Below are 21,787 nucleotides of genomic sequence, written 5' to 3'. Positions count from 1 at the left end.
AAAACCAAAGGAGCGACGAAAGTGTGATATCTGGCAAATTGTCACACGTAACTTGTGAAATACGGCCTCTTGTCAATTTACCTCAGTTAGGGTTTTATTCTAACTGTACATGTAAATGTTTAAATAGTATCATATTACGCCCCTTTTCGCCATGACAATTTGATGTTCACAGCAAATTTCAGTGTACAGCAAAATAACTTGATTTACTTATTTAATTGCTGTTATCGTCTTCGCAAGATTTCTGAGATATACGTGAAGATAAATGAACCTGAAGAATTTTTGCTGTGTGTTTTAACGCTATTCTTTCAATCACTTTATCTCTCGTATCAAACATCTATGTGGGGAGGATCGTCAGTTACTTTTCAAAAGCTCGCAGTTTACTCAATGAACTCCGGTTTCCTTTATCCAAGAGAAATACTATTCAGTACCATTTTGATAGCACTTATTAAATGAGTCAAGGCGTAATAAAACATTTAACAACAGGTTTTTTGTTTTACAAATCGGGGTAATTTCTCTCCTGTATCTGTTTGTTTCAGAGTCTCGATATTTGCTCAAGACTGGAAATCTTACCGACGGGTTCCAAAATTTCACCGATATTTTACCAAACTTTGATTCTGACTTTGAAAATGAGACCGCGGATTTTCCCATGTTAGACGATCTATTTAGGAATTATATGAATATGGAAAATAGAAGTTTGCCTCTTGACTTGCTGGATAACATACCCAGTGACATTTGGGACAAATTAGGAAATCTTTTCGATACGATTCCAAATTTTGAAAACAACACTCAAGGCAATGGCACATTAGAAGACCTACCAAGGTTCGATGTGATCCTTAAAATTATAAACAGAAAACTTCCAGACTTTGGTGACAAGTTGTTGAACATGACAACCAAATTTTCAACATTTCAAAACATTTTAGAAGACATTAAGGATAAAATAGACGACGAGGATATCAAGGAATTGCTGGATGAACTGGATGATATATTCGAGGATGTTGAAGAAAAATTGGACTTGGAAAACATGATGAAAGATTTGATGACAAAATTCCCGGAAATCAGGGATAAGTTTGGAAACATTACAAAAAAAATTCCAGAAATTAAGGAAAAATTTGGGGATCTTAAAGGGAAGATTCCAAACATTATGGGAAAATTAGAGGAAGTAATTGATGATTTGCCTGATCTTAAAGCCGTCCTAGGTGATTTGAAAAACAAGATGCCTGAACTCCAGAATCTAAAGAACAAAGTCCCTGAGATAAAAGACAAATTGGAAGATCTCACTGCTAAAGTACCCGACCTGGACAACATGCTTGACGATCTGATGGACAAGCTACCGGAAATGGACGACGAGTTAGGAGATCTGGCCGACAAACTTCCTAACCTTGAGGATAAACTTGAAGACTTGAAAGACAAGCTTCCAGAATCTGGGAACGAACGTCCGGGAATAGAGGGAATTTTTTCGGGAATTTTTGGCAAGCGCCCTGACGACTCCGAAAACAAAGACCAAGATTCCGAAAGCAAACTTCCAGGATTGGGCGGACTCTTTTCTGGCTTGGGTGACAGGCGTCCAAAACAGCCTGAGAACGAAGGCCAAGATGCTGACAGCAAAGGTTCAGGACTCGGCGGGTTCTTTTCAGGCTTGGGTGACAGGCGTCCAAAACAGCCTGAGAACGAAGGACAAGATGCTGACAGCAAAGGTTCAGGACTCGGCGGGCTCTTTTCAGGCTTGGGTGACAGGCGTCCAAAACAGCCTGAGAACAAAGGCCAAGATGCGGACAACAAACGTCCAGGATTTGGAGGCCGTTTCTCAGGGCTCGGATCTGGAAGACGCAACAGGAAGTAAAATTCCTGTGGACAGGTAAGATTGTGTTCGTGGATTGCTAACGCTGTGGCGAAGCGTCAAAATTCACGATTTTTATCACGTTAACTGAGAGGTTTCGCAATGGTACGAGTACAAAGATGAATGAATACAAACAAGAAAACACACATTAAAACGTAACCGTCTGCTTTCACATTTGAAGAAACTCCCGTTGTATTCGCGAGGTACCTCCCGCAGTCACCACACCTTGTGCATCATATGCTTTACTCCAGTTTTACCTAAACATCAAGAAATGTACGACCGAATATCTACGACATAATTAAAGATGTACAACAAAGAGAGTAAAAAACGGTGAAATACGGCCTGTTGTCAGTTGGCTTCAGTCAGGGTTTTATTCTAACTGTTCACGCAAAAGTGTCAATAGTAGCAAATTACACGCTCCCTAGCACCACATACAGATTAACACAAAATAATCAGTCAGTCGTTTAATGAATCCCCCCCAAGATTAGGTGTTGATTGGAGTTGTTCAGAGTTGGATGAGGCTGGTGGGATTGTTATAGTATGTTATATGTATGTAACACGTGGGAAGGATCATTTTGACGCAGATGTCTGTTTGTTTACCGCAGACACCATGGTTTTCGCCACTCAGGAAACTAACCGCCATAGTGTAAGTGAAAATTGAGAAATTGAGAAAACAACAATCACGGAAAAAGAAATAATAGTATATTATTTCATCTATTTGCTTTCTGCATTTTTTTCAGGATCTCAACCAGAGGCTTGTAAAGCATCAGAAATACAACTGAACTGGTCTCGAATGAAGAAATATAAAAACTTCGACTAAGCTGAAAAGAAGAGTTCTGTTCAACAGGAAAAATTGTTGTTTTTAACAGAGACCTCAACGGTGTGATTTGGAAACTTAATCTTTAAGAGGATGTTTTTAAGACTGACTCTGTTTTCAACTCTAACAAGCTTGATTCAGTCATACGCTATCTAAGCAGTTCCAAACAGTTTCGCGTTATCAACCCCTATCTTTAGTTTTTCACATCTTTCAATTTTTTTTTTTTGGGGATAAAATTTAATTTGTAACCTTCATGCAAATCCTTCACAGCTATTTTTCTTCATCTAGTCAGAATAAGTATGTGACGATCCTGGAACCGTATTTGATGAATTCATCAATGAACAAGCATATGCTGTGTTGAGTTTTCGTTAAGCCGCGTTCACGCGATAAGATCTGTGGTATTTTGACAAGCGGAATAAAAATAGTACACGTCTGCCTCCGAGACAACCCGATTTGTCGAATGCTGAATTCAAATGAAATAGCACGTCTTGTTGACAGTCGCACCCAATGAAAGCGGTTTCATCATGTAGGAGAATTAGTACAAATTTTCTCAAGGCTGTGGTAGTTTTATTTATCTGATTGTTGTTTGACGTCACACAAACAAATTTTTCACTGACAAAAGTTCCGACGTGTGACCTACAGATGCCATTATCACATTGTTTGAAGATCAACGAACATTTGACTGCGTCGTCGATTACTTGTTACCAACAAATAGGAGGTTATAGTTCAAGCATGATTATCGACGTTCTGAGAAAGAAAAAAAAAACATGGTTTACAGTATATAATTGTGTAATATAACTGAGATGTACATTACAGAGAGAACAACCAGAGCATCGACGACAACGTGATAGCCGGCAAATGGTCACACGTAACCGGTGAAATGTTGCCAATCATCACAACAAAAGTTTACCTGTAATACTTTCGAATCAGTCAAAATAGTGTTATACATTGTCCAACAAATTTAGCTTTTTACTAAATTAATATGACATACTAGACTATATAAATATGGATTATTATTTTCTTGAATTGTCTCACATATTCAAAAAATAATGTGCTCTAGATGAAACATATTTGTAAATTACGATCCCAGACAATTTTCTGCGCTATAAACATTGTTTCATGCCACAGCAAGCATCTCCTCTAGCCACTATATTATGAAAAATATATGAAAAAAACCCACAAAATGAAATACAGGTGTGAATATGTATAGAATTATTATTAAAGTCATGTGTAACTAGTTGCAAATAAAGTTATCTAACAGTTGACAATACGTTAGACGTATACGTTTGTGGGAGTTAACAATACGTTAGACGTATATGTTTGTGTGACAATGCGCTAGACGTAAAACAAGATATGCACTGATTCTTCGAAAGCATCCGGTTCCAGATGTCACAGGAGATGACAGAATAAGATACTGATATAATAACAAGTTACGTGCCAGGTTATTCCGGTGTCTTGTGATGTTTACATCACCCAGTTATGAAACAGATCAGGCGCATATAGAACAACTGACTACAGGTAAACAATTATAAACAGGGCATGTTTAATTTGGTCCTTGTTAATAAGTGTAATCAGTCAAATGTTGATTAAAGGGCGAAAAAGTGCCAAACTAATGTTTATCAGAATTAATGTTAGTTATTTGCGAGTTGTTTAATGACATCCTCAAGACTCGCTGTCACTGGCCGCTGATAAAACGGTATAAATGATAAAATATCTAAACAGACATATTTAAACGAGTAACACTTTTGTGATCATATTTTAGAACAATTTTTGTTCAAACTGAAGTCATCCTTCACTCAACTTAGCATGTTTGAACTTAATCCTGGGTGCAAAACACGGCAGAAATGAGAAATGTCGCGAGAACAAGAACTTGTAGTTTGAGTTTAATGAAAATTTAAATGCGCAAAAACCGCAGTAAATTTCATCGAAACAGGAATAAAGCGGACGAACTGAAATCAGGTAAAAGCATGCAATCAACGAAAATCCCGGATCAAAGGGTGAGGCATGGGTCAGAATTTTACAACAGGTGTTCATTTCACGGACACCTGCAGCACGTGAGCAATTTCGAACAATCCCGACATGCTCTCGGCTAATTGAATCTTGACTGGAACTAGCGTTAAATTCTCAGGCTAGATGTTAATTGTTTATTTCAGCAAGCGTAACCTTTACGTGAAGGTAACTTGTAATTGTAGGCATACAATTACAATTTCACGGAACACTTTCCTCGGGACTAAGTGTACTTCGACAATATTCGGCCTACTCCGCTTTACCGTTCCTTTCATAACAAGTGAAATGATTTTCCTCTTCGGTGACATACATGTAAAAATCGTGCAAGTTAGAACGAATGATTGGTTGAGGTTTAACGATTGAGGTTTAATATTTCAACAATATTGTGGGAACCACGCAAATTAGATGCTCCCAGTCCCATACTGGAAAGCTTTTTCAATTGATTCTGTTTACAACGTCCAGAAAAAAATATGTTAATTTGCACAGCCTATATTTGAAATATTGGCACAACCTATTTTTTTAAGGCACACTTTCAAAAAAACTAGTACATCAAGTCGCCTAAAGACATGAGAACAAACTGAATTTTTCACAGCTTTGTTTAAATGCTACCAGCTCTTACCCTTTCATTGTAAGGGAGGTGCTCAACTATAGATTATCAAAACAAGTAAAGGATACTCCAGTTTGTATTAATATTTTTCCAAAATATATGGAAGCCATTAGAGGACATCTCGCCACCTCACGAACCCTACCTATCTATAACAGGGCGAGGCAGCGAGGTAGCGAAGCAATATAGCGAGGGTGTGAGATAGCGAGGCAGAAAAGCGAGATTACTTATCTGCCTAGCTACCTCGCTACCTCGTTACCCTCGTAGCGAAGTAGCGAAATATCCTCCATCGGCTTCCAAGAAAATACGATTGTATTATTGAGAATTAATAAGGAATGCAGCCATTCACGACAATCGTCCCTAATACATAAAATGTATCATGCATGCATTCGTTGGCGCGACTGGAACGCGAATCTGGTTGAAGCCCATTTGGGAATTTTACATTTAATCTTTTTGATCATTCTGTTTCCATTATATATGAGGACTAAATCTCGTCCCTACGGTACCTTCAGTCACAGAACTTCAATGACAAAGGTTGCTCAATGCGGCAAAGACGAACAACTGGCCTAGTATTTTATACAATATCTCTTACCTTTTTTAATAGTACATAATAAGTTTCTTATTTTCAAGAATCTAAAACAAAATCTGTTTTGGCATGGTTTTAGAAGCCGTGTATTAAATATAATAAAGGCTTACATCATAAAGTAATGAGACCGGAGCGGTGCGGGCAGTGTGATTATTGGCAAATGGTCACACAAGACAAACGTGAAAGCTTTTTTCTCTTTATTTCAGTAGGTTGCTAACTTTATCAGTCCGATGCTCTTTTTGTAGGTTGATCTGTCAGATTTATTGACATCTTAGTTTTTAATATAAACTGGTGGGTCTTGGTTTTGACACCCTGTATCGTGGAAGACTGACAATTCACATGAGTGCAAGTGGACGCAGGCTTCTGCGGGATGATGTAGCTTTTTATCAATTTTTCTCTTCGAATGAATGAAGTCACTTATTGTAGTACCTAACAAGTTATCTTTGTTCCTTTGGAACATTTCTACAAGAACGTTACCACCTCCTCAAATGGTGTTATATTATTCGGAAACATCACAAGAAAAGAAATAAACTGATGGCGTATTCGAATCAATGTATCAAATAGATCTTTTCTTTGCAAGACTCCCTTACTAAACAGGGTTTTCTAACTTCTCTTGAATAAGTTCTCTTCATATAGTTAGTAATCACATAAAAACGCCAAAAAGAAGCTATAAGGCTTCTCAAATTATAACTGTCAACTCAGGCAGGTAAATATTGATGTGGGGATTAATCAAAGTGTTCCGACAACGGGAATTATCTCGTGCGAACAGGTGCGTGGTGTAAAAGGTCATTAACATGCTGTTTAAGAGAACACCTTACACGACGAATTTAAATAGATACATCGTCTTTAAGCGTGATAGTTTCCTGCATAGAAAGGGCGTCGGAGTGTTAAGCCTTTAAAACACGCGATTTGCACCTAAGAGGCCTTCGAGTATTTAAAAGAGCTGTCATTAGGATGGTCCTTTCAAACTGAAGGAATTTTTTTGCCACTTGTAAGCAGAGAGGGTACTCGCGTAACAGTTATTCTGACAGTGTTTGTTCCTTGGTCTTTGGCTTCTTCGCAAGGACCACAGTGCAGCTAAGGTAAGGTGAAAGTTGGTAACCCCAAAAACATTTGTTGGGTAGGCAGTGTGCGACTTAAAATCCCTCATAGAAGACGTGGAAAAAAGTCAGGGCCCAGTTGTTCAAAACTGGGTTAAGAATTAATACCAGATTCAACTTTAAGCCAAGTATTCACTGTTGCACTTAGCCAAAAAAAAACTATGTACCCGTATATTAAAAATAAACTAAAACTGCATGCAGATGTTTGACTTTGGAGAAATGCATTGGTTGATGGGTTTCGGTTAAATTTTAAACATAAACTATGACTTCATACCAGTATTAGTTAATACACGTGCGAACAACTGGGCCCTCTGGAGGTATTCAAAATGCCTTCACCAGTTTCAGCATGACACAGTTTTGTTTTTATGCCTGGACTCTTATTATAATGACTGTATTTCTCCTAAAAAACCGCACTGCGTTATATGGACTAAATGCTAATGCTAAAGAAATCAAAAGCATGTGTTTATACTTTTTTCTTGACTCAGACTTTCCTTGTTGATATTCGTCACTTTGCTTTTTTGTTATTATTCTTTTAGGAGAGAGATCCTCTGACTTCTATTTCTTGTCATATGTTTATGCAAATCACAAACGTTCCACGAATAAAGAACACCCTTTGTCGACTTCAAAGAGTTTTTACTTGAAATGTCTCTTAAACTTTGCTTTTACCATATGTTCTGTGCTCTCTTGCTGACAGTGAGTTCGCTCATTGACATTGTCATCTTTCATGAATAGAAATTTTCAGGTCTATACATTTGTTTTTACTTCATTTGGTTTCAGTAGTAGCTTTATGAGCCAATGATGCTAAAATCGACTGCGCACATCCAGAATGGAGTTTTTACGATTTTCGTAATCACGCCTTCATCAGGAACTATCTTGAAAGCTATATAATTCATCTGAAAATATCAGTACACTTTTGATAGTTGTGCCTTATCTTATCATCGACAAAATTGTTTTTTTCTGTTAGATTTTTCAAAATGACGTCATCACTTTTCTTGAGCGCCTGCTTTCTAGCCTTTACCAGTTCATATGGTAAGTTCACTGCTTAACTATATTTTAGCTTGCCATTATTATTTATAATGTTTTATAAAGACTGATAGTATTTGTTTGTAAACAGTTTCTTACATTCAGCTCTTGGTAATCTGTAACATGCTTGTTGTTGCTTTTCGAATAGTTATTTATTTATTTATTTGATTGGTGTTTTACGCCGTACTGAAGACTATTTCACTCATACGACAGCGGCCAGCATTATTGTGCGCGGAAACCGGACAGAGCCCGAGGGGAACCCACTTTTCGAAAAATAAAAGAATTTATTCAATGCTAAGAGAGCTTCTTCTCTTGCAACACTCTAATAATGTTTACTGTTGATATTCTGTAGATTATATGCACATATGCCTGTATTACGTCACTGTATGTACACTGGTTACCCTCATACATTTGTGGGGCCTCCGTGGCTCAGTTGGTTAGCGCGCTAGCCCAGCGTAATGACCCAGGAGTCTCTCACCAATGCGGTCGCTGTGAGTTCAAGTCCAGCTCATGCTGGCTTCCTCTCCGGCCGTGCGTGGGAAGGTCTGTCAACAACCTGCGGATGGTCGTGGGTTTCCCCCGGGCTCTACCCGGTTCCTCCCACCATAATGCTGGCCGCCGTCGTATATGTGAAATATTCTTGAGTACGGCGTAAAACACCAATCAAATAAATAAATAAATCATACATTTGTAAAAATGGTAAGGTTACGTTTTCAGCATGAAATCATCTCAGACGCTGTTTGCATCCATTTTGACATTTCCGAATGACAAAAGCCATTGGAGTTTGTAGTGCATTTACAAAGTCTATTTAAACCAATTTTATTTTTATTCTAAGGACATTTAGTACCGTATCAGCCAGGACCGTATGTTAGTCCACCAGTCCCAACAGCGAATGAACCGCCGAACACTGCAATTACACTCCCGTGTTTTTCAAACGGGATCTCACCGGGAGAGTGTCCGGCACCAGGGCGAATCATTGAAGCCAGTGTACTGAGACAGACCTCCGGAAACTGCCGAGTGTACACGACTTTTGGATTTGTGGGGAATTACCTGTGGGTTCGTCAGGGTTGTGGGGGCCAGTTTACAGTCCGTTATGCCACAAATGAACTGAGTCCTAACTTTAACTACAACTATCAACAGAGCCAAGGTAAAGTTAGTCCATTACCCAGACGATGTATATCTGAAGATTTTTGATATTCTACCTTTTGCATGGTCTTAAAGGCAAGCCGAGCAAGTCTATGAGTTAATGTTCCCAAATATCAAAATGTATATATATAATTGAGGGCCTCCGTGGCTCAGCTGGTTAGCGCACAAGCGCAGCGTAATCACCCAGATCGATTAGAGTCATCTGAGAAAATGCATCATACAAGAAGGTATAACATGGAGGATAATATATGTGCAAAATGCAGCCTTTCGTAGCTCATGTTAAGACACAGACAAGAGACATATGTTCAGTTAGAAGGAAAAATAGCATCCAAACTGAAAAAGTTTTGCCTATGTTCCTGTGCACTTTTTAATTTCTGAGTGATATTAGAGCGTTATTCTGTTATTGCAGCAGATTCTTGTGTTAAATATAACACACGTATTCTATTAATTCAATATAACCATTCCATTACACTAATATGTTATTATGTTGAATATGACACAATATTGTGTTATGATAACAACGCACTTTTTAACATCACCCAGACAACAGGCTTTCTGTTAAATTTAACGGATTAATGTGTTTAGTATAATTGCGGTGTTTGACATACCTTGTCAAAACTGATCACCGAGAAATAATGTTGTGTAAAAGAATTCCAAGTGAAATAGGCAATTAAAATGTCAGTTTTCATTTATATAATCCTAATATAAAAATATATCTGAGCATGCTGTGCAAAACTGTTGTGTTAGAGGAGTGGAACATTTAAGGCTGTCTTCCCTTAATGGAGTATGGAACGTGGGAAGGTCTGTCAGCAAGCTGCGGATGGTGGTGGGTTTCCCCCGAGCTGTGCCCGGTTTCCTTCCACCATAATGCTGACAACAGTCGTATAAGTGAAACATTCTTGAGAACGGCGTAAAACAGCAATCAAATAAATAAATATATTGATGTGTGCTTACAAACAAGACATGGTAGACGTTTGTCACTCTTCTTTGGGTCGTCACGCTCATTTTTGCAGGATATTTTTTGTTACCATGAATAATAATTTCTGCGAGACACGTCATAATCCCGTTAACATGAACACTTTCCTACAAACTCGCCGATTGCAAACTCTGTGAAGATAAAGATTGATGTCCTAATTGCAAACTCTGTGAAGATAAAGATTGTTGTCCTAATTGCAAACTCTGTGAAGATAAAGATTGATATCCTAAGTGCAAACTCTGTGAAGATAAAGATTGATGTCCTAATTGCAAACTCTGTGAAGAAAAAGATTGATGTCCTTTGATCAACGAATTGATGCGTTCATGTGACGCATTGTATTATACAGTATTGAGGAGCAAACGAACATCTCAACTATACACGTGTTTCAAACCAAAACATTTTGAGTAATGCTTTTTATTTGGTTGATACCATTGCTTTAAACATCAGCATTAATGACAATTGTTGAATTTCTTTTAACCGTTAAAACCCGAACGACATATCTTTCTTACTGGCATTCGCTTTCCTTTATTACGCAGGTAATTACAACAACAACAATCAAGTTCCTGATGCGCGTGGATGCCCATATTACAACACCCAGCTGTCATGTGCCAGCGTTAACAACGGATACAACATGTGCCAAATCCCTTACGAAATCGTACGCGTTGATGTCAAGCAACCATACAGCAGCTCCGCCTGTCAGTTTGCCTCAAGTTACGGACGCACGGAGAAAGGAAAAATCTGGGTATCCAATGGATGCTCCGCTAAGTTTGACGTCACGTTCAAAGTCTGCCATGGTAAGTTACTCAGTAAACTTGTTAGCAAAAAGAGAAAAACGATGGGTGTTATTTGTGGTGACTAATAGATGACGTAGCTATATACAGTTAAACAGTTGGCATTCAGGTCTGTTTTATGAAGATCCTGTTTTAATATTTTTTTAGATGGTCGTGTTTCCTTAGCTCACACAAAAGAAACGTTGGTTCAGTCCCCGTCGTAAACAGGCATTTTCCAGATTCACCGTTTTCCACTGTTCCACGCTGCTTATCTACGCTGGCTTCGCTGCCTCCACTAGACAAAACTGACATTTGGACCTTGTCCAACCCACGTAGGCTTGCACCACCAATAACCTCGTTCGACCTATACTCAGTATTCATCCACGATATAGCTGTTGGCTACAGTAATTTTGTGCATACTTTAAATAAAGAAAATGTCATATTGCAGTATTATTAGAAACAAAGGTTATGACAGAGTTTTTGTGTTTTCTGAAATCACTTCCAGTTTCATCACCGGTGACCTTATCGTTGTTGAAGACTGAACACAAATTATTGGACAATAATAAAATACAAGATAAAAGACGATAGCCTATTGGCTGATTGGCAAATGGTCACACCCATCACCGGTGAAATCCGACCACTTGTCCGTTTACCTCAGTTACAGGGCTTTGTGCTATAAACATGTTTATAAAGTAGCAACGCTTACAGACGATTTCTGACTCCAGGCACTTCTGTTTCCTCCACCCACAATACTGACCTTTGTCGTATAAGTGAAATATTCTTGAGTATGATGTTAAACGTCAGTGCTTTTATTTGATTTATTTATTTGATTGGTGTTTTAAGCCGTACTCAAGAATATTTCACTTGTACAACGGCGGCCAGCATGATGATGGGCGCAAACCAGGCAGAGCCCAGGGGAAACCCACGAGCATCCGCAGTTTGCTACCAGACCTTCTCATGAAGTCAGCATGAGGTGGACTCTCAGGCTCCTGGGTCATTATGCTGCGCTAGCGCGCTAACCAACTGAGCCACGGAGGCCCACTAAACGTCTATGAGTAAATCAGTTCAGTGAATCCTCATGCAGATCCATGACTGTTACTTCCCTTCTACTTCACATGGTCACGTACGGATTAATGCCTTCTTCGATCTCCATTGTTTTCAGGATCCGGGGATTCAAATTGTAAAGTATCCAGCACATTAATGGACTGTCGTGCGAACAGAGGGTACAGTGATGTCACAGAATGCGAAGTTCCTTTCAAAATCAATTCTGTACAGCTTCAGAACCGACCAACAGCTGCCCTCTGCAACATGCCACAATCTTACGGACAGGCCCGGAATGGAGTTTGGGTGAACAACGGATGTTACGGAACGTTCGATGTAAGGTGCAGCGTTTGTCCTGGTAAGTAATAGCGTAAATGTGCAAATGACTATTCTACTAACAGGATAACATCAATGACCAAAATTCTTATCTGTTCAATCAGTTTAATCAGTGATTGTATGACCAAATCTCTTTTTTTAAAATTAAGCCAGTTAAATTAAGTTCACCTGCAGCTTTACGTGAGGAAGTTTGTCATGTGCGTGACAAAGGACGGTAGTTTCCTCACAGCACCGACGAGTGCGTTAGTCGCTACGAACCGATTTAACATTTATTTGCTACTGAATTATAAAAGTTAATTTCACCATTTCCCGCACGTGATAAATTTCACCCAATGGAATATCTTTTTTCACTGGTTCATCTTATACATGTGTTTTTCATTTTCTTATATCTCACCTCAGCCCTGTTCCAGATATTGTCCTATTTTTACTAACTTTCTCATGACCTTTCATTAATAGGAAGAGAATTCTTAACGTCCATGTTATATTCGGTACTTATATAAGTTAAAATAAAACTTTTTACTAATTTCATTCATAATTCGAAAGCCATAAACGTAACTGTCACTTCCCCCAACTGTTGTTGTTGTTATCGTATGACTTTTCTCCGGCTGTAATACCTGTATTTTTTTTTCATTTCAGTGAGTTAGAAAATATGTGTTAGGTATGTATTGCAGTATGACTGGTCACTGTGATGACCAGAAAATGGCGGATGATAACAACAGAGGCGAATCTTCACTCAATCTCTGGATTGTCCGAATCAGCATAAGGATCAGCATCACCTTAGAGCATAAGATCACTCGCCATTACAATAGTGGACCAGTCCTAGATAAATTTGCTTTTATAGAAAGTGTGCATTCAAACAAAAGACTTTACGTGTGTATAAGTCCTGATAGTCTGTATTGTTGTGAACCATGAATGCTCCAACTAATCACAACTGCTCCATTTGCAATATTTTGTACCTTGAAAAAAAATAAATAAATATTTTTCTTTCTAATATACAGATATTTCAAAAATGCCTACTTAAATCTTTCGTTATTATGCAAGGTTGTTAATCTATAGGTCTACAACAAACATATCGTCAGAAACCCTGTCCAGCATCGCTGTCACAGCATCCTGTATTGGACAGTCAGTGGGTGTGGTCACTCAACAATGGGAAACAATGTTATTTTTTGTTTTGAGTTAAGGCCCCTTACCAACAAAGAAATAGCGCCATCTGGATGTTGTTGAAATGATGAATACTTAACGATTCAGGCAGTTATTCAGTGACATAACTCATTGGATTATATTACTGAGTTTTTTCTCCCGTAGACAACATCCAGATGGCGCTATGCACATCTTGGTCATGCGTATTGAGTATCAGTTCCCATTCGCGACGACAGAAACCGGTTCCAAGCTGTGTAAACGCGCATGTGTTCTCAGCTGTTACGCGGCAGTGCCTAATAATGACATCTGTGCTTTATCAACACAAAATACAGAAACAGTGACGCATGCCGGAAAAAAAACAGATCAACATACCGCTTAAACCAACATTTTTTAGGCGGGAATAGCCCACTACAACTATGTAACGTAAATGCCTATTTAGAACAGTTGCTTGTTATACTGTGGAAATATTGGTGCATTTTCCCGCTTTAAACCCTAAAGCTTGGTGGCAGTCTAGTTTATTCTTTTGGTGTTGATTGAGTTGCATATGAGGTTTTCTACTGGCAAAGCTATAATGTACATGTATTTGTCACGCGACACTACCTATCCAATCGTAGCTTGTGGTTTGTCAGAATTAATTGGAGCAGTAAATGAGACATTTAAAATTTAAACAAAATACACCTATGCAGAAGCATTTGTTTCAATTCATATTTTTGTTCTTTTAATTGAACTGATTATGTTAGGCTGTGTTATCTCGAACCAATACAAAAAGAATGTAACAATGCACTGGGTCGCGTGCGTTATGGCTTTTCGGGATCTGTCTTTCCAAATCATTGTTTTCGTTTTAGAACAAAAAAAGTATTCTGAAATATATTAAACTAAATGTGGTGTACAAAATGAATATGATGACAAAAAAGAATCGTTCTTCGACGTAATTTTCTTCAATTGCGACGTTGGTTTTGTCTTTGTCAGCTCTCATAGCCTATGACGTTATCCGTAACATACCAAAGGTCGGTGCTTTTACACAGGGTTTTACAGTGTCATTCACACACACACACACACACACACACACACACACACACACACACACACACACACACACAAACACTTGTGTTGTATGAGCACAAACTTTTTCTGTTTCCAACAAAAGTCTTGAGTCATATTTGAACAACTCTATCTTGTGTTGAAATAGCACAAGGTTTTGTTTGCTTTACATTATGTTGTATCACAGGCATGTGGTCTTCACATTTATTTAACATAAATGAAACAACACAACTTGTTTCATTTATGTTACAACAGTGCTAGACCGCTAGCACTGAGGCGTACGTTCTTAAGAGGGATGAGTTTGGGGAAAGAAATAAGACAACAATGTTAATTTGCAGTTATAATTCCTTAAAAGTGTTGCGTTCCGAAAGTTTGCTTTGAAAATAGCATCAATGAGAATACCCCTCTATGTAAATACATAAAATCTCCTCTAAGGTAAAGACAAAACTGTATGTCTGATACTGAGCCTATCACGATGTGCTCTATCGTATCAGCAGCCGTCGCTTAAAGCCTTGCTCTGTTTACAGCGATTGGTCTTTGATCCATGCTCTAGTGAGTTCGAATCCAACTGCAGCTGGTACATCTGTGGCTTTTTTTGGCCAGTCACAAACCTGAACGACATCACTGAAGTCAGACATTATATAGTGGGCCGTTTAAACTCCAATTGTACGTGAGAAGGTCCTCAGCAAACTGCGGATGGTCGTGTGTTTCCCCCGGAGCTTTGTCCGGCTTCCTTTAACCATAATACTGGACGCCGCTGTATAAGTGAAATATTCTTGAGTACGGCGTAAAACAAAAATCAAATAAATAAGTAAATGGAGCGTTAAACCCCAATCAAAGTAAATATTTTTTATTTAATGCTGGTGACCTGCATTATGGTGGGAGGGGTGGCCTAAGTTCATTTTAAAACGCCCTCTTAATTGTGGCTATTTATTTATTGATTTGATTGGTGTTTTACGTCCTTTTCCAGAATATTTCACTCAGAATTATACTGGGAGGAAACCGGACAAAGATCGAGGGAAACCCACGACCATCCGCAGGTTGCTGGAAGACCTTCCCTCGTACGGCCGGAGAGGAACCCAGCATGAGCTGGACTTGAAATCACAGCGCATTGGTGAGAGACCCCTGGGTCATTACGCTGCAATAGCGCCTTAACCGACTGAGCCACGGAGGCCTCCAAAGTAAATAAACTAATAAATCTAAACTATGAAAACTTATTGTCCCGCCTATGGGTTGAACTCATATCTTCATCGCCACGATATGGCTGAGACATTGCCGAAGTGCCGTTAAGACATGACCATTCAATCAAATCCTCAGATACCGTAAACATAGTAGAGGCTGCGTTTAAGGCGTATCAACGAATTCCCGTCTGTTCTTAGAAAGTAGGATCGACAAGAAAGGCGGAGACGAGGAAATAAAATGACCTCTTCAGAGGGCTGAGGGTAAATTCTAAACCCATCCTTAACGCGGAGAGCAAACAAGATAATCGTGATTTGAGCTGAATTGCGCTAATCCTCTGCAAATGCCTGTTAATTGACGCTCCTCGCACTGCAGTACTGCAGCTTTTCTTTCCTCTCTCACGAAATGCTATGGCAGCGCAAAAAAAAAGAAATGTTCAGCTTTATGGGAGGCTAATTTGAACACTATTGAAGAGTGTCTCTTGGGTTTTCTATTCGTCATTTCTCACACGAATGAAAGAATTCCACACGATTTCGTTCGACCACCTATAAATGTTGAGCGCGGACTCGCCGATTTTTTGCAAAAGGATTAATCCGAGCGAACAGGTTAAGGACTTCAGCCTGGATCAGTGAATACGTTGTTGAACTGTGTCTAAAGTAGACAAGGTAAGATGACTGAAAACATATGGTATCCAAAGAATAATATTAACTGCGAAATGTCATCACGTGTAGGCTATACACGAATATTGTGCATGAATTTCTTTAATTTATTATAATTTCAAGTTTAAACTGATAGGCCTTTAATTATGGTCATAAATATTGGCTTGAACAGATTTTTTCTCCTTATTTCAGTATCAGTATACATTAAAGTTTACCGTAAATGCAAACCATATATATCTTAACCTATGATGAATGCATATATAGTTTATAATCTATCATTTTAATTAATAATACAGATTTACTTCATTTTTAAATATTTCAGATCATCGGAATGAATCATTTATTTGTCTTTGCCCTCGTAGCCTCTACTCTCTTCGAGTCGACAATCGCTCAACGTAAGTATATAATCATATTATGTTTTTCTTTAATGATATCAACACGCATACATATATTTACCTTCTTTGTTTGTTTGATAGCGTTTTGCACTTTAATAAGGAATTTGATTGGTGTTTTACGCCGTACTCAAAAATACTTCATTTAAGCTTTGTTTATTTCTTTGATGGGTGTTTTGTACTTTAATAAAGAATTTGATTGGTGTTTTACGCCGTACTCAAAAATAATTCATTTAAGCTTTGTTTATTTCTTTGATGAGTGTTTTACGCTTCAATAAAGAATTGGACTGGTATTTTATGCCGTACTCAAGAATATTTCATTTAAACGACGGAAAGAAGGGAGGAAACCGGTCATAGCAAATTTCCCACGCATGGCGTACAGATATGCACAATATACTGGTAAAGGACAAGCACGTTCGACTGCATAAATGTCCGCGCAGGCGTGTCGAAAGCTTCCAGTCATCATATTCATGGTCCAAAACCGGGATTGAAACCACAGCTCGACTGAAAACAGCGTTTTATAAAAGCCTTTTTCTGAAAATATATGTTATATATTTAATGACCTTGTTCATCAGCAAAGCATGTTTGCTTGTCTCTTATTTTGATTTTGTCTTGGCAATAAATTTTTCTTCTATTCTTATCAGCAAGAAATCTACAGCAAGGGGAGGTAACTTGCACCGCCTTGTTCAACAATCAGCCAAATCAGTGCCTCGCTCCGGGAAGAATTGTGGAAGCGTGGGTTGCTAGGCAGCAAAACTCCGGAAAATGCCGAGTTTACTCAACGTTCGGGTTCATAGAAAACTATCTGTGGGTCAGGAACGGATGCGGAGGAACTTTTGCTATTGTTTACGAGCCTCAACAGTACTTACCAAACACACAACCAACCACTAATCCCAGTAAGTTGATTGTCTACTTTTATGAAAAATGCTTTGTCTTCTACAACAAAGTGTGAATCTGAATACTATTGTCGAAATTGGTTTTAAAAACAGGCTGCAACATGGTTTTCACTTTTATGTTTTAGAAAATTGCGCTTTTCATCTTCTCCTTATCTAGAAAAAGGGCAAATAAAAATGAGTGTTTGGGTGAAAGGGTTTGATGCAGTAAAGGAAATCCAAGCTCACAAAATGCTTCCAATTGCAGACAGTCTTTTGATTTATTGCTCTGCATGGTGTGTGGAACTGTTTAGACTTTGTTATTTACGTATGTATCTTAGAGTTGTCAAGATGAAAACTTTATGGGCTACCTTTCAATGCGGAATGGCGAGTCGGTTCCACGCTCAATTAAACATCAAACCGCTACGAAACCTTTCTTTCTTTGACCAATGACTGGTGCATTCGTCGATAACTATGACGGCCAGCACAAAACATTCCATGCATATTCACTTATTTCATACAGTCAACGCTGCTATTAATTTCACTGACAAATCCACAAATTAAGCACATTTAATTTGTTGTTGGTTTTTTCATTTTTTTTCTTTGCATTTTAGTTGGCTTTTAGTTTTTTTCTGTAAATCAAGATGTTTTTATCATTATTTTTGTCGACAGGTTGTCAACAAGGGGAGATCAATGTGTTCTGTTCACACACAACCCCCAGAGCAACTGTTTGTGGAGTGCTCGTATTAGTCACTCATGTCAACTTCCGCCAGCAGTATAACATCAGGACAGTGGCTAACTCGGCCTGCCAGGAGAATTATGGGTACGGCATCAGCCAGAACCAATCAGCGATCTGGACGAACAGAGGTTGCCAGGGAACATTTGATGTGGACTTTCAGATATGTCCAAGTAAGTCAGTGGTTTTCATATTACCCTCGCGGGATCTCTTCCCCGGCTCCTCAGCCAGGTCAGCCAGGAGCATGGAACGCTGTCTTCCTTCCCTTCGCATCATCGTGATCAGTAGCAAATATTGCTCCCAAATCTTGAAAAACGCCAAGGCTAGTTGGGTGACGCACTATATCAGAAACCATAATAATTTCGTTATCCTCGCGTTTTTATTAATATTTAACATACATGCATTGTTTTCATCTAAAGCGATTCTAAAGGACAAGAATTTTACGTTGATTAAATAGTTCCACGCGAGGACACCTATGTTGAGCCTAAACCTAAGGCTTGCTGCAAAGCTTCAAGCTTGCCAAGAGGTGGCAGTGACGTAAAGCTTGCTCCAAAGGGTCAGTAGTGGCAGTGACGTAAAGCGAGCTTCGAGAGTAGCACATGCGCTGTAAGGAGTAAGAGGCCAGGTTTCTGATCCAGCAAACAGTCACCATTTAATGCAAAGAATGTATCTTGAAAGGAATAAGCACTGACCAAAATATAATTGGTACAGTCTTTAAAATATTCATAGTTTAGGGTGTTTAAATTCCGACTTTTCCCAGAAAGAGAACCTTTAACCTATAACCATGACAGCAGATCTTTTGAGAATAGATGAGTTTAATAAGTGTTGCAATGAAAGTGCAATCGAATTACACCTATATATTGTACTCCCTGTAAAAATTATTCACTTGCATTTCCTTCCATTATTATACATAAAGGACATCGTCATTTCCATTGTATGCATGTTTGTTTTTTCGATTCAGACATCTTGTCCATGAATTCTTTGCAGTGTAAATGGAGTTTGATATTTTGATCGTGTTCGTATTGTATAAAACACTATGAAGTGCAAAATTAGTCTAACTGAATATCCCTTCCAATAATATTTACGCTCAACATCTCCATGTGTTGAGTTTGATAATGAGTATGACTTTTTTACACAGCTGAATATCGACAAATTAACAGACACAGAAACAGAAACAGTCACTGTTTATTTTTTATTTTTTCTTTGCTCACCGATGGTATCTTTCATTCTTGTTTCTACCCCACCTCCCCCCACTACTCCCTCCCTACCCACAGAGACGTCTCCGATGGGTTGCCGGTCTTACCAGACGTCGCTTCAGTGTGGGAGCGGCGGGTTTATATCGAGGGAATGTGGCGTTCCAGTGGAGGTGACAGGCATACGCCTCATCCCGTCCATTCTACCTATAAACAACCTGTGCGTGGAGAATGTCAGCTACGGACGTGTGCCGGAAGGGGTGTGGGTCTCAGAAGGATGCAGGGGGTCGTTCACCTTAAGCTACCGTGTCTGCACAGGTGAGTCTGAGAGATTGGGGGCTATGGCCTGTTATTACTAGCATTTTGTCTGTCTGTCTGTTAGGGATTTGTATAACATTTTGTGCGCAATTGAGGGTTTGAGTAAGGCACTTTGTTTAGCTTACAGCAGCGAATTCATTTTTCCCTACTATTTATGTAGTAAATTTGTCTTTTCACCTCCAGAACTATACATATAGCCTTAACTTTTGTTCAGTACCCTGCCTTACCACCACTGGCAACTTGCACTTACGCCTAGAAGATATCAAAAGATCAACTTGGCATGACCACCATAATTTGAGATGTTATTGCTGGAAGTGAAATTATAGCATTTTTTTACCTTGATAACCTCCTGGCAAGTGGGCGTGGTGAAAGGTAACAATGGGCAAACAGTTTTTATGTCTATCTAAAACAGACAAAATTCTGTAGGTGGAAAATAAAAGCGCAGGAGTTTATAATGTATCAACAACCTGTGATGTCTACGTGGCAGTATTATCCAATCAGTGCACCAGCCACTCTTCAGTTCGGATGCAAATCGTGCGCCCATTTCCATCGATTGCGCATGTGTAACGTCAACGAATCTTACAGATAGGACAGACATGTAGAGTATTCTCCCTTTTTCTGTGTTATGTTAATTATTACATATAGCTGTGATGGAGTTTTGCCTTCTCCGAGGCCCTTCTGGGGATGTTAATATATATATTTAAAGACGATCCGGGTGAACAATAACACTAGACTAATTAATTATCTCCGATTTAAATGTTATCGATTATACTCATTTTGATCAGAACTACGGATAGATTGACTGATTGACACAAACTGTGATTTTATTCTCTAGTACGTCAGGAGACCGCCTGTTATGAAATAGCATGTTTCGAGATAGGTTTCGATTCATTTTCAACTATAACGGTCAATCTTTTCCGTTTCTTTGTGCTTAATATTGATCAACATTAATGAGTGCACTTTATCTTTTATCTTTTCAGGTTACCAAGGGCAGGTTTTAGGATGAGCACAACGTTTGGCGAACATCCCCACTGGGTGCTCCAAACTGACCAAAATCAACATTGCCGTGATTTGAACTTATTTGAACAAGTTAAACATGTATATTTGCTATAAGAGCAATAAACACTGCCTCGCTTGGCACTGATTGCTATTTGTCTTACGTTTGAATGTAAATGCAACTTCTTGTGAAGGACGTTTTTAGCTAAGTTCGGAAGGAATTGGTCTAGAAGTTGGTTCGTGGTACTGCTCCATAGAACTGCGTGTTACTCAAGACGGTTAGTCCGATTATAATTTAAGTTCTCATCATCGTCATCGCTGCCGACTGAAATCGTTTTGTTATTGACTGTTAAAGGGACATACCACAGAAAGAAATTTAGAATTTGTGACTTGGTTCAGTTAAATACAAAAATGAGCAGCATTTGACTTCTAACTTAACCTACTGGGCCTATATTTTCAGAAAAATGTCAGTTAAAAGAGTTATAAGGGAAAATCTGTCACCGGTCTAAAAAAATCCGCCCGATGAGACAACATGCAAATGAGGCGGTGCAAAGATTCCCTATACGAAACGTTCGCTCGTGGATCGCACATGTAAACAATCCGATCGATTGAAAGCGAATTTGAAGTCTAGTAAACCAAATACGATCTTTCTTGCTATATTATGACGAATTCGTAATTCCCAATGATTCCAATGTGATAGACCACAAAATTATATCATGGCTGACATTACAGGTCTGCTGAACATCTCCCGTCGTCTAAACAACAAGTCGAGGTAACTGACTTTAAATAATCAGGCTTTCTAAATACAGCGACTTAGTGAGTTAATGGTGAAAGGGAAATCCCGGATAAAACTAAACATTCGATTGTTAATTCAAGTAAGATATGCGGAATTTACGTACAGTGCTCATGACGTCTAAAATTACATCATATTTTTTTCGATGTTGACGGTGTGCATTAAGGTGAGCTGTTGGCTTTTCTCGGCCAGCGAGACCATGTGAATCGTCCTTTACTGTCTATC

At 38.8% G+C, this 21,787-nt stretch overlaps 1 protein-coding gene across 1 annotated transcript; it reads left to right on the top strand.

Annotated features, from left to right (window-relative positions):
* The first annotated feature begins 6,832 nt into the window (after positions 1 to 6,832).
* Positions 6,833 to 20,779, top strand: LOC135464456 (uncharacterized). Its single transcript, XM_064741881.1, has 10 exons — positions 6,833 to 6,933; positions 7,916 to 7,980; positions 8,810 to 9,121; positions 10,633 to 10,890; positions 12,029 to 12,243; positions 16,585 to 16,657; positions 17,299 to 17,550; positions 18,199 to 18,435; positions 19,537 to 19,773; positions 20,754 to 20,779. Exons 2-10 carry the CDS (start codon positions 7,926 to 7,928, stop codon positions 20,777 to 20,779), a joined length of 1,665 nt encoding a protein of 554 aa, XP_064597951.1. The 5' UTR covers positions 6,833 to 6,933; positions 7,916 to 7,925.
* The last annotated feature ends 1,008 nt before the right edge of the window (positions 20,780 to 21,787 follow it).

Source organism: Liolophura sinensis, chromosome 4 (assembly GCF_032854445.1).
Source record: "Liolophura sinensis isolate JHLJ2023 chromosome 4, CUHK_Ljap_v2, whole genome shotgun sequence".
NCBI lineage: Eukaryota > Metazoa > Mollusca > Polyplacophora > Chitonida > Chitonidae > Liolophura > Liolophura sinensis.
Note: the sequence above shows the minus strand (reverse complement) of the source record. Positions and strands in the feature narration are given on the sequence as shown.

Bases quoted from the DNA above. Each gene is read 5' to 3' on its own strand.
- LOC135464456 (XM_064741881.1), top strand. From the start codon at position 7,926: ATGACGTCATCACTTTTCTTGAGCGCCTGCTTTCTAGCCTTTACCAGT. The intron at 7,981-8,809 runs GTAAGTTCACTG...TTTTATTCTAAG, and splicing joins AGCCTTTACCAGTTCATATG to GACATTTAGTACCGTATCAG. The intron at 19,774-20,753 runs GTGAGTCTGAGA...TTATCTTTTCAG, and splicing joins AAGCTACCGTGTCTGCACAG to GTTACCAAGGGCAGGTTTTA.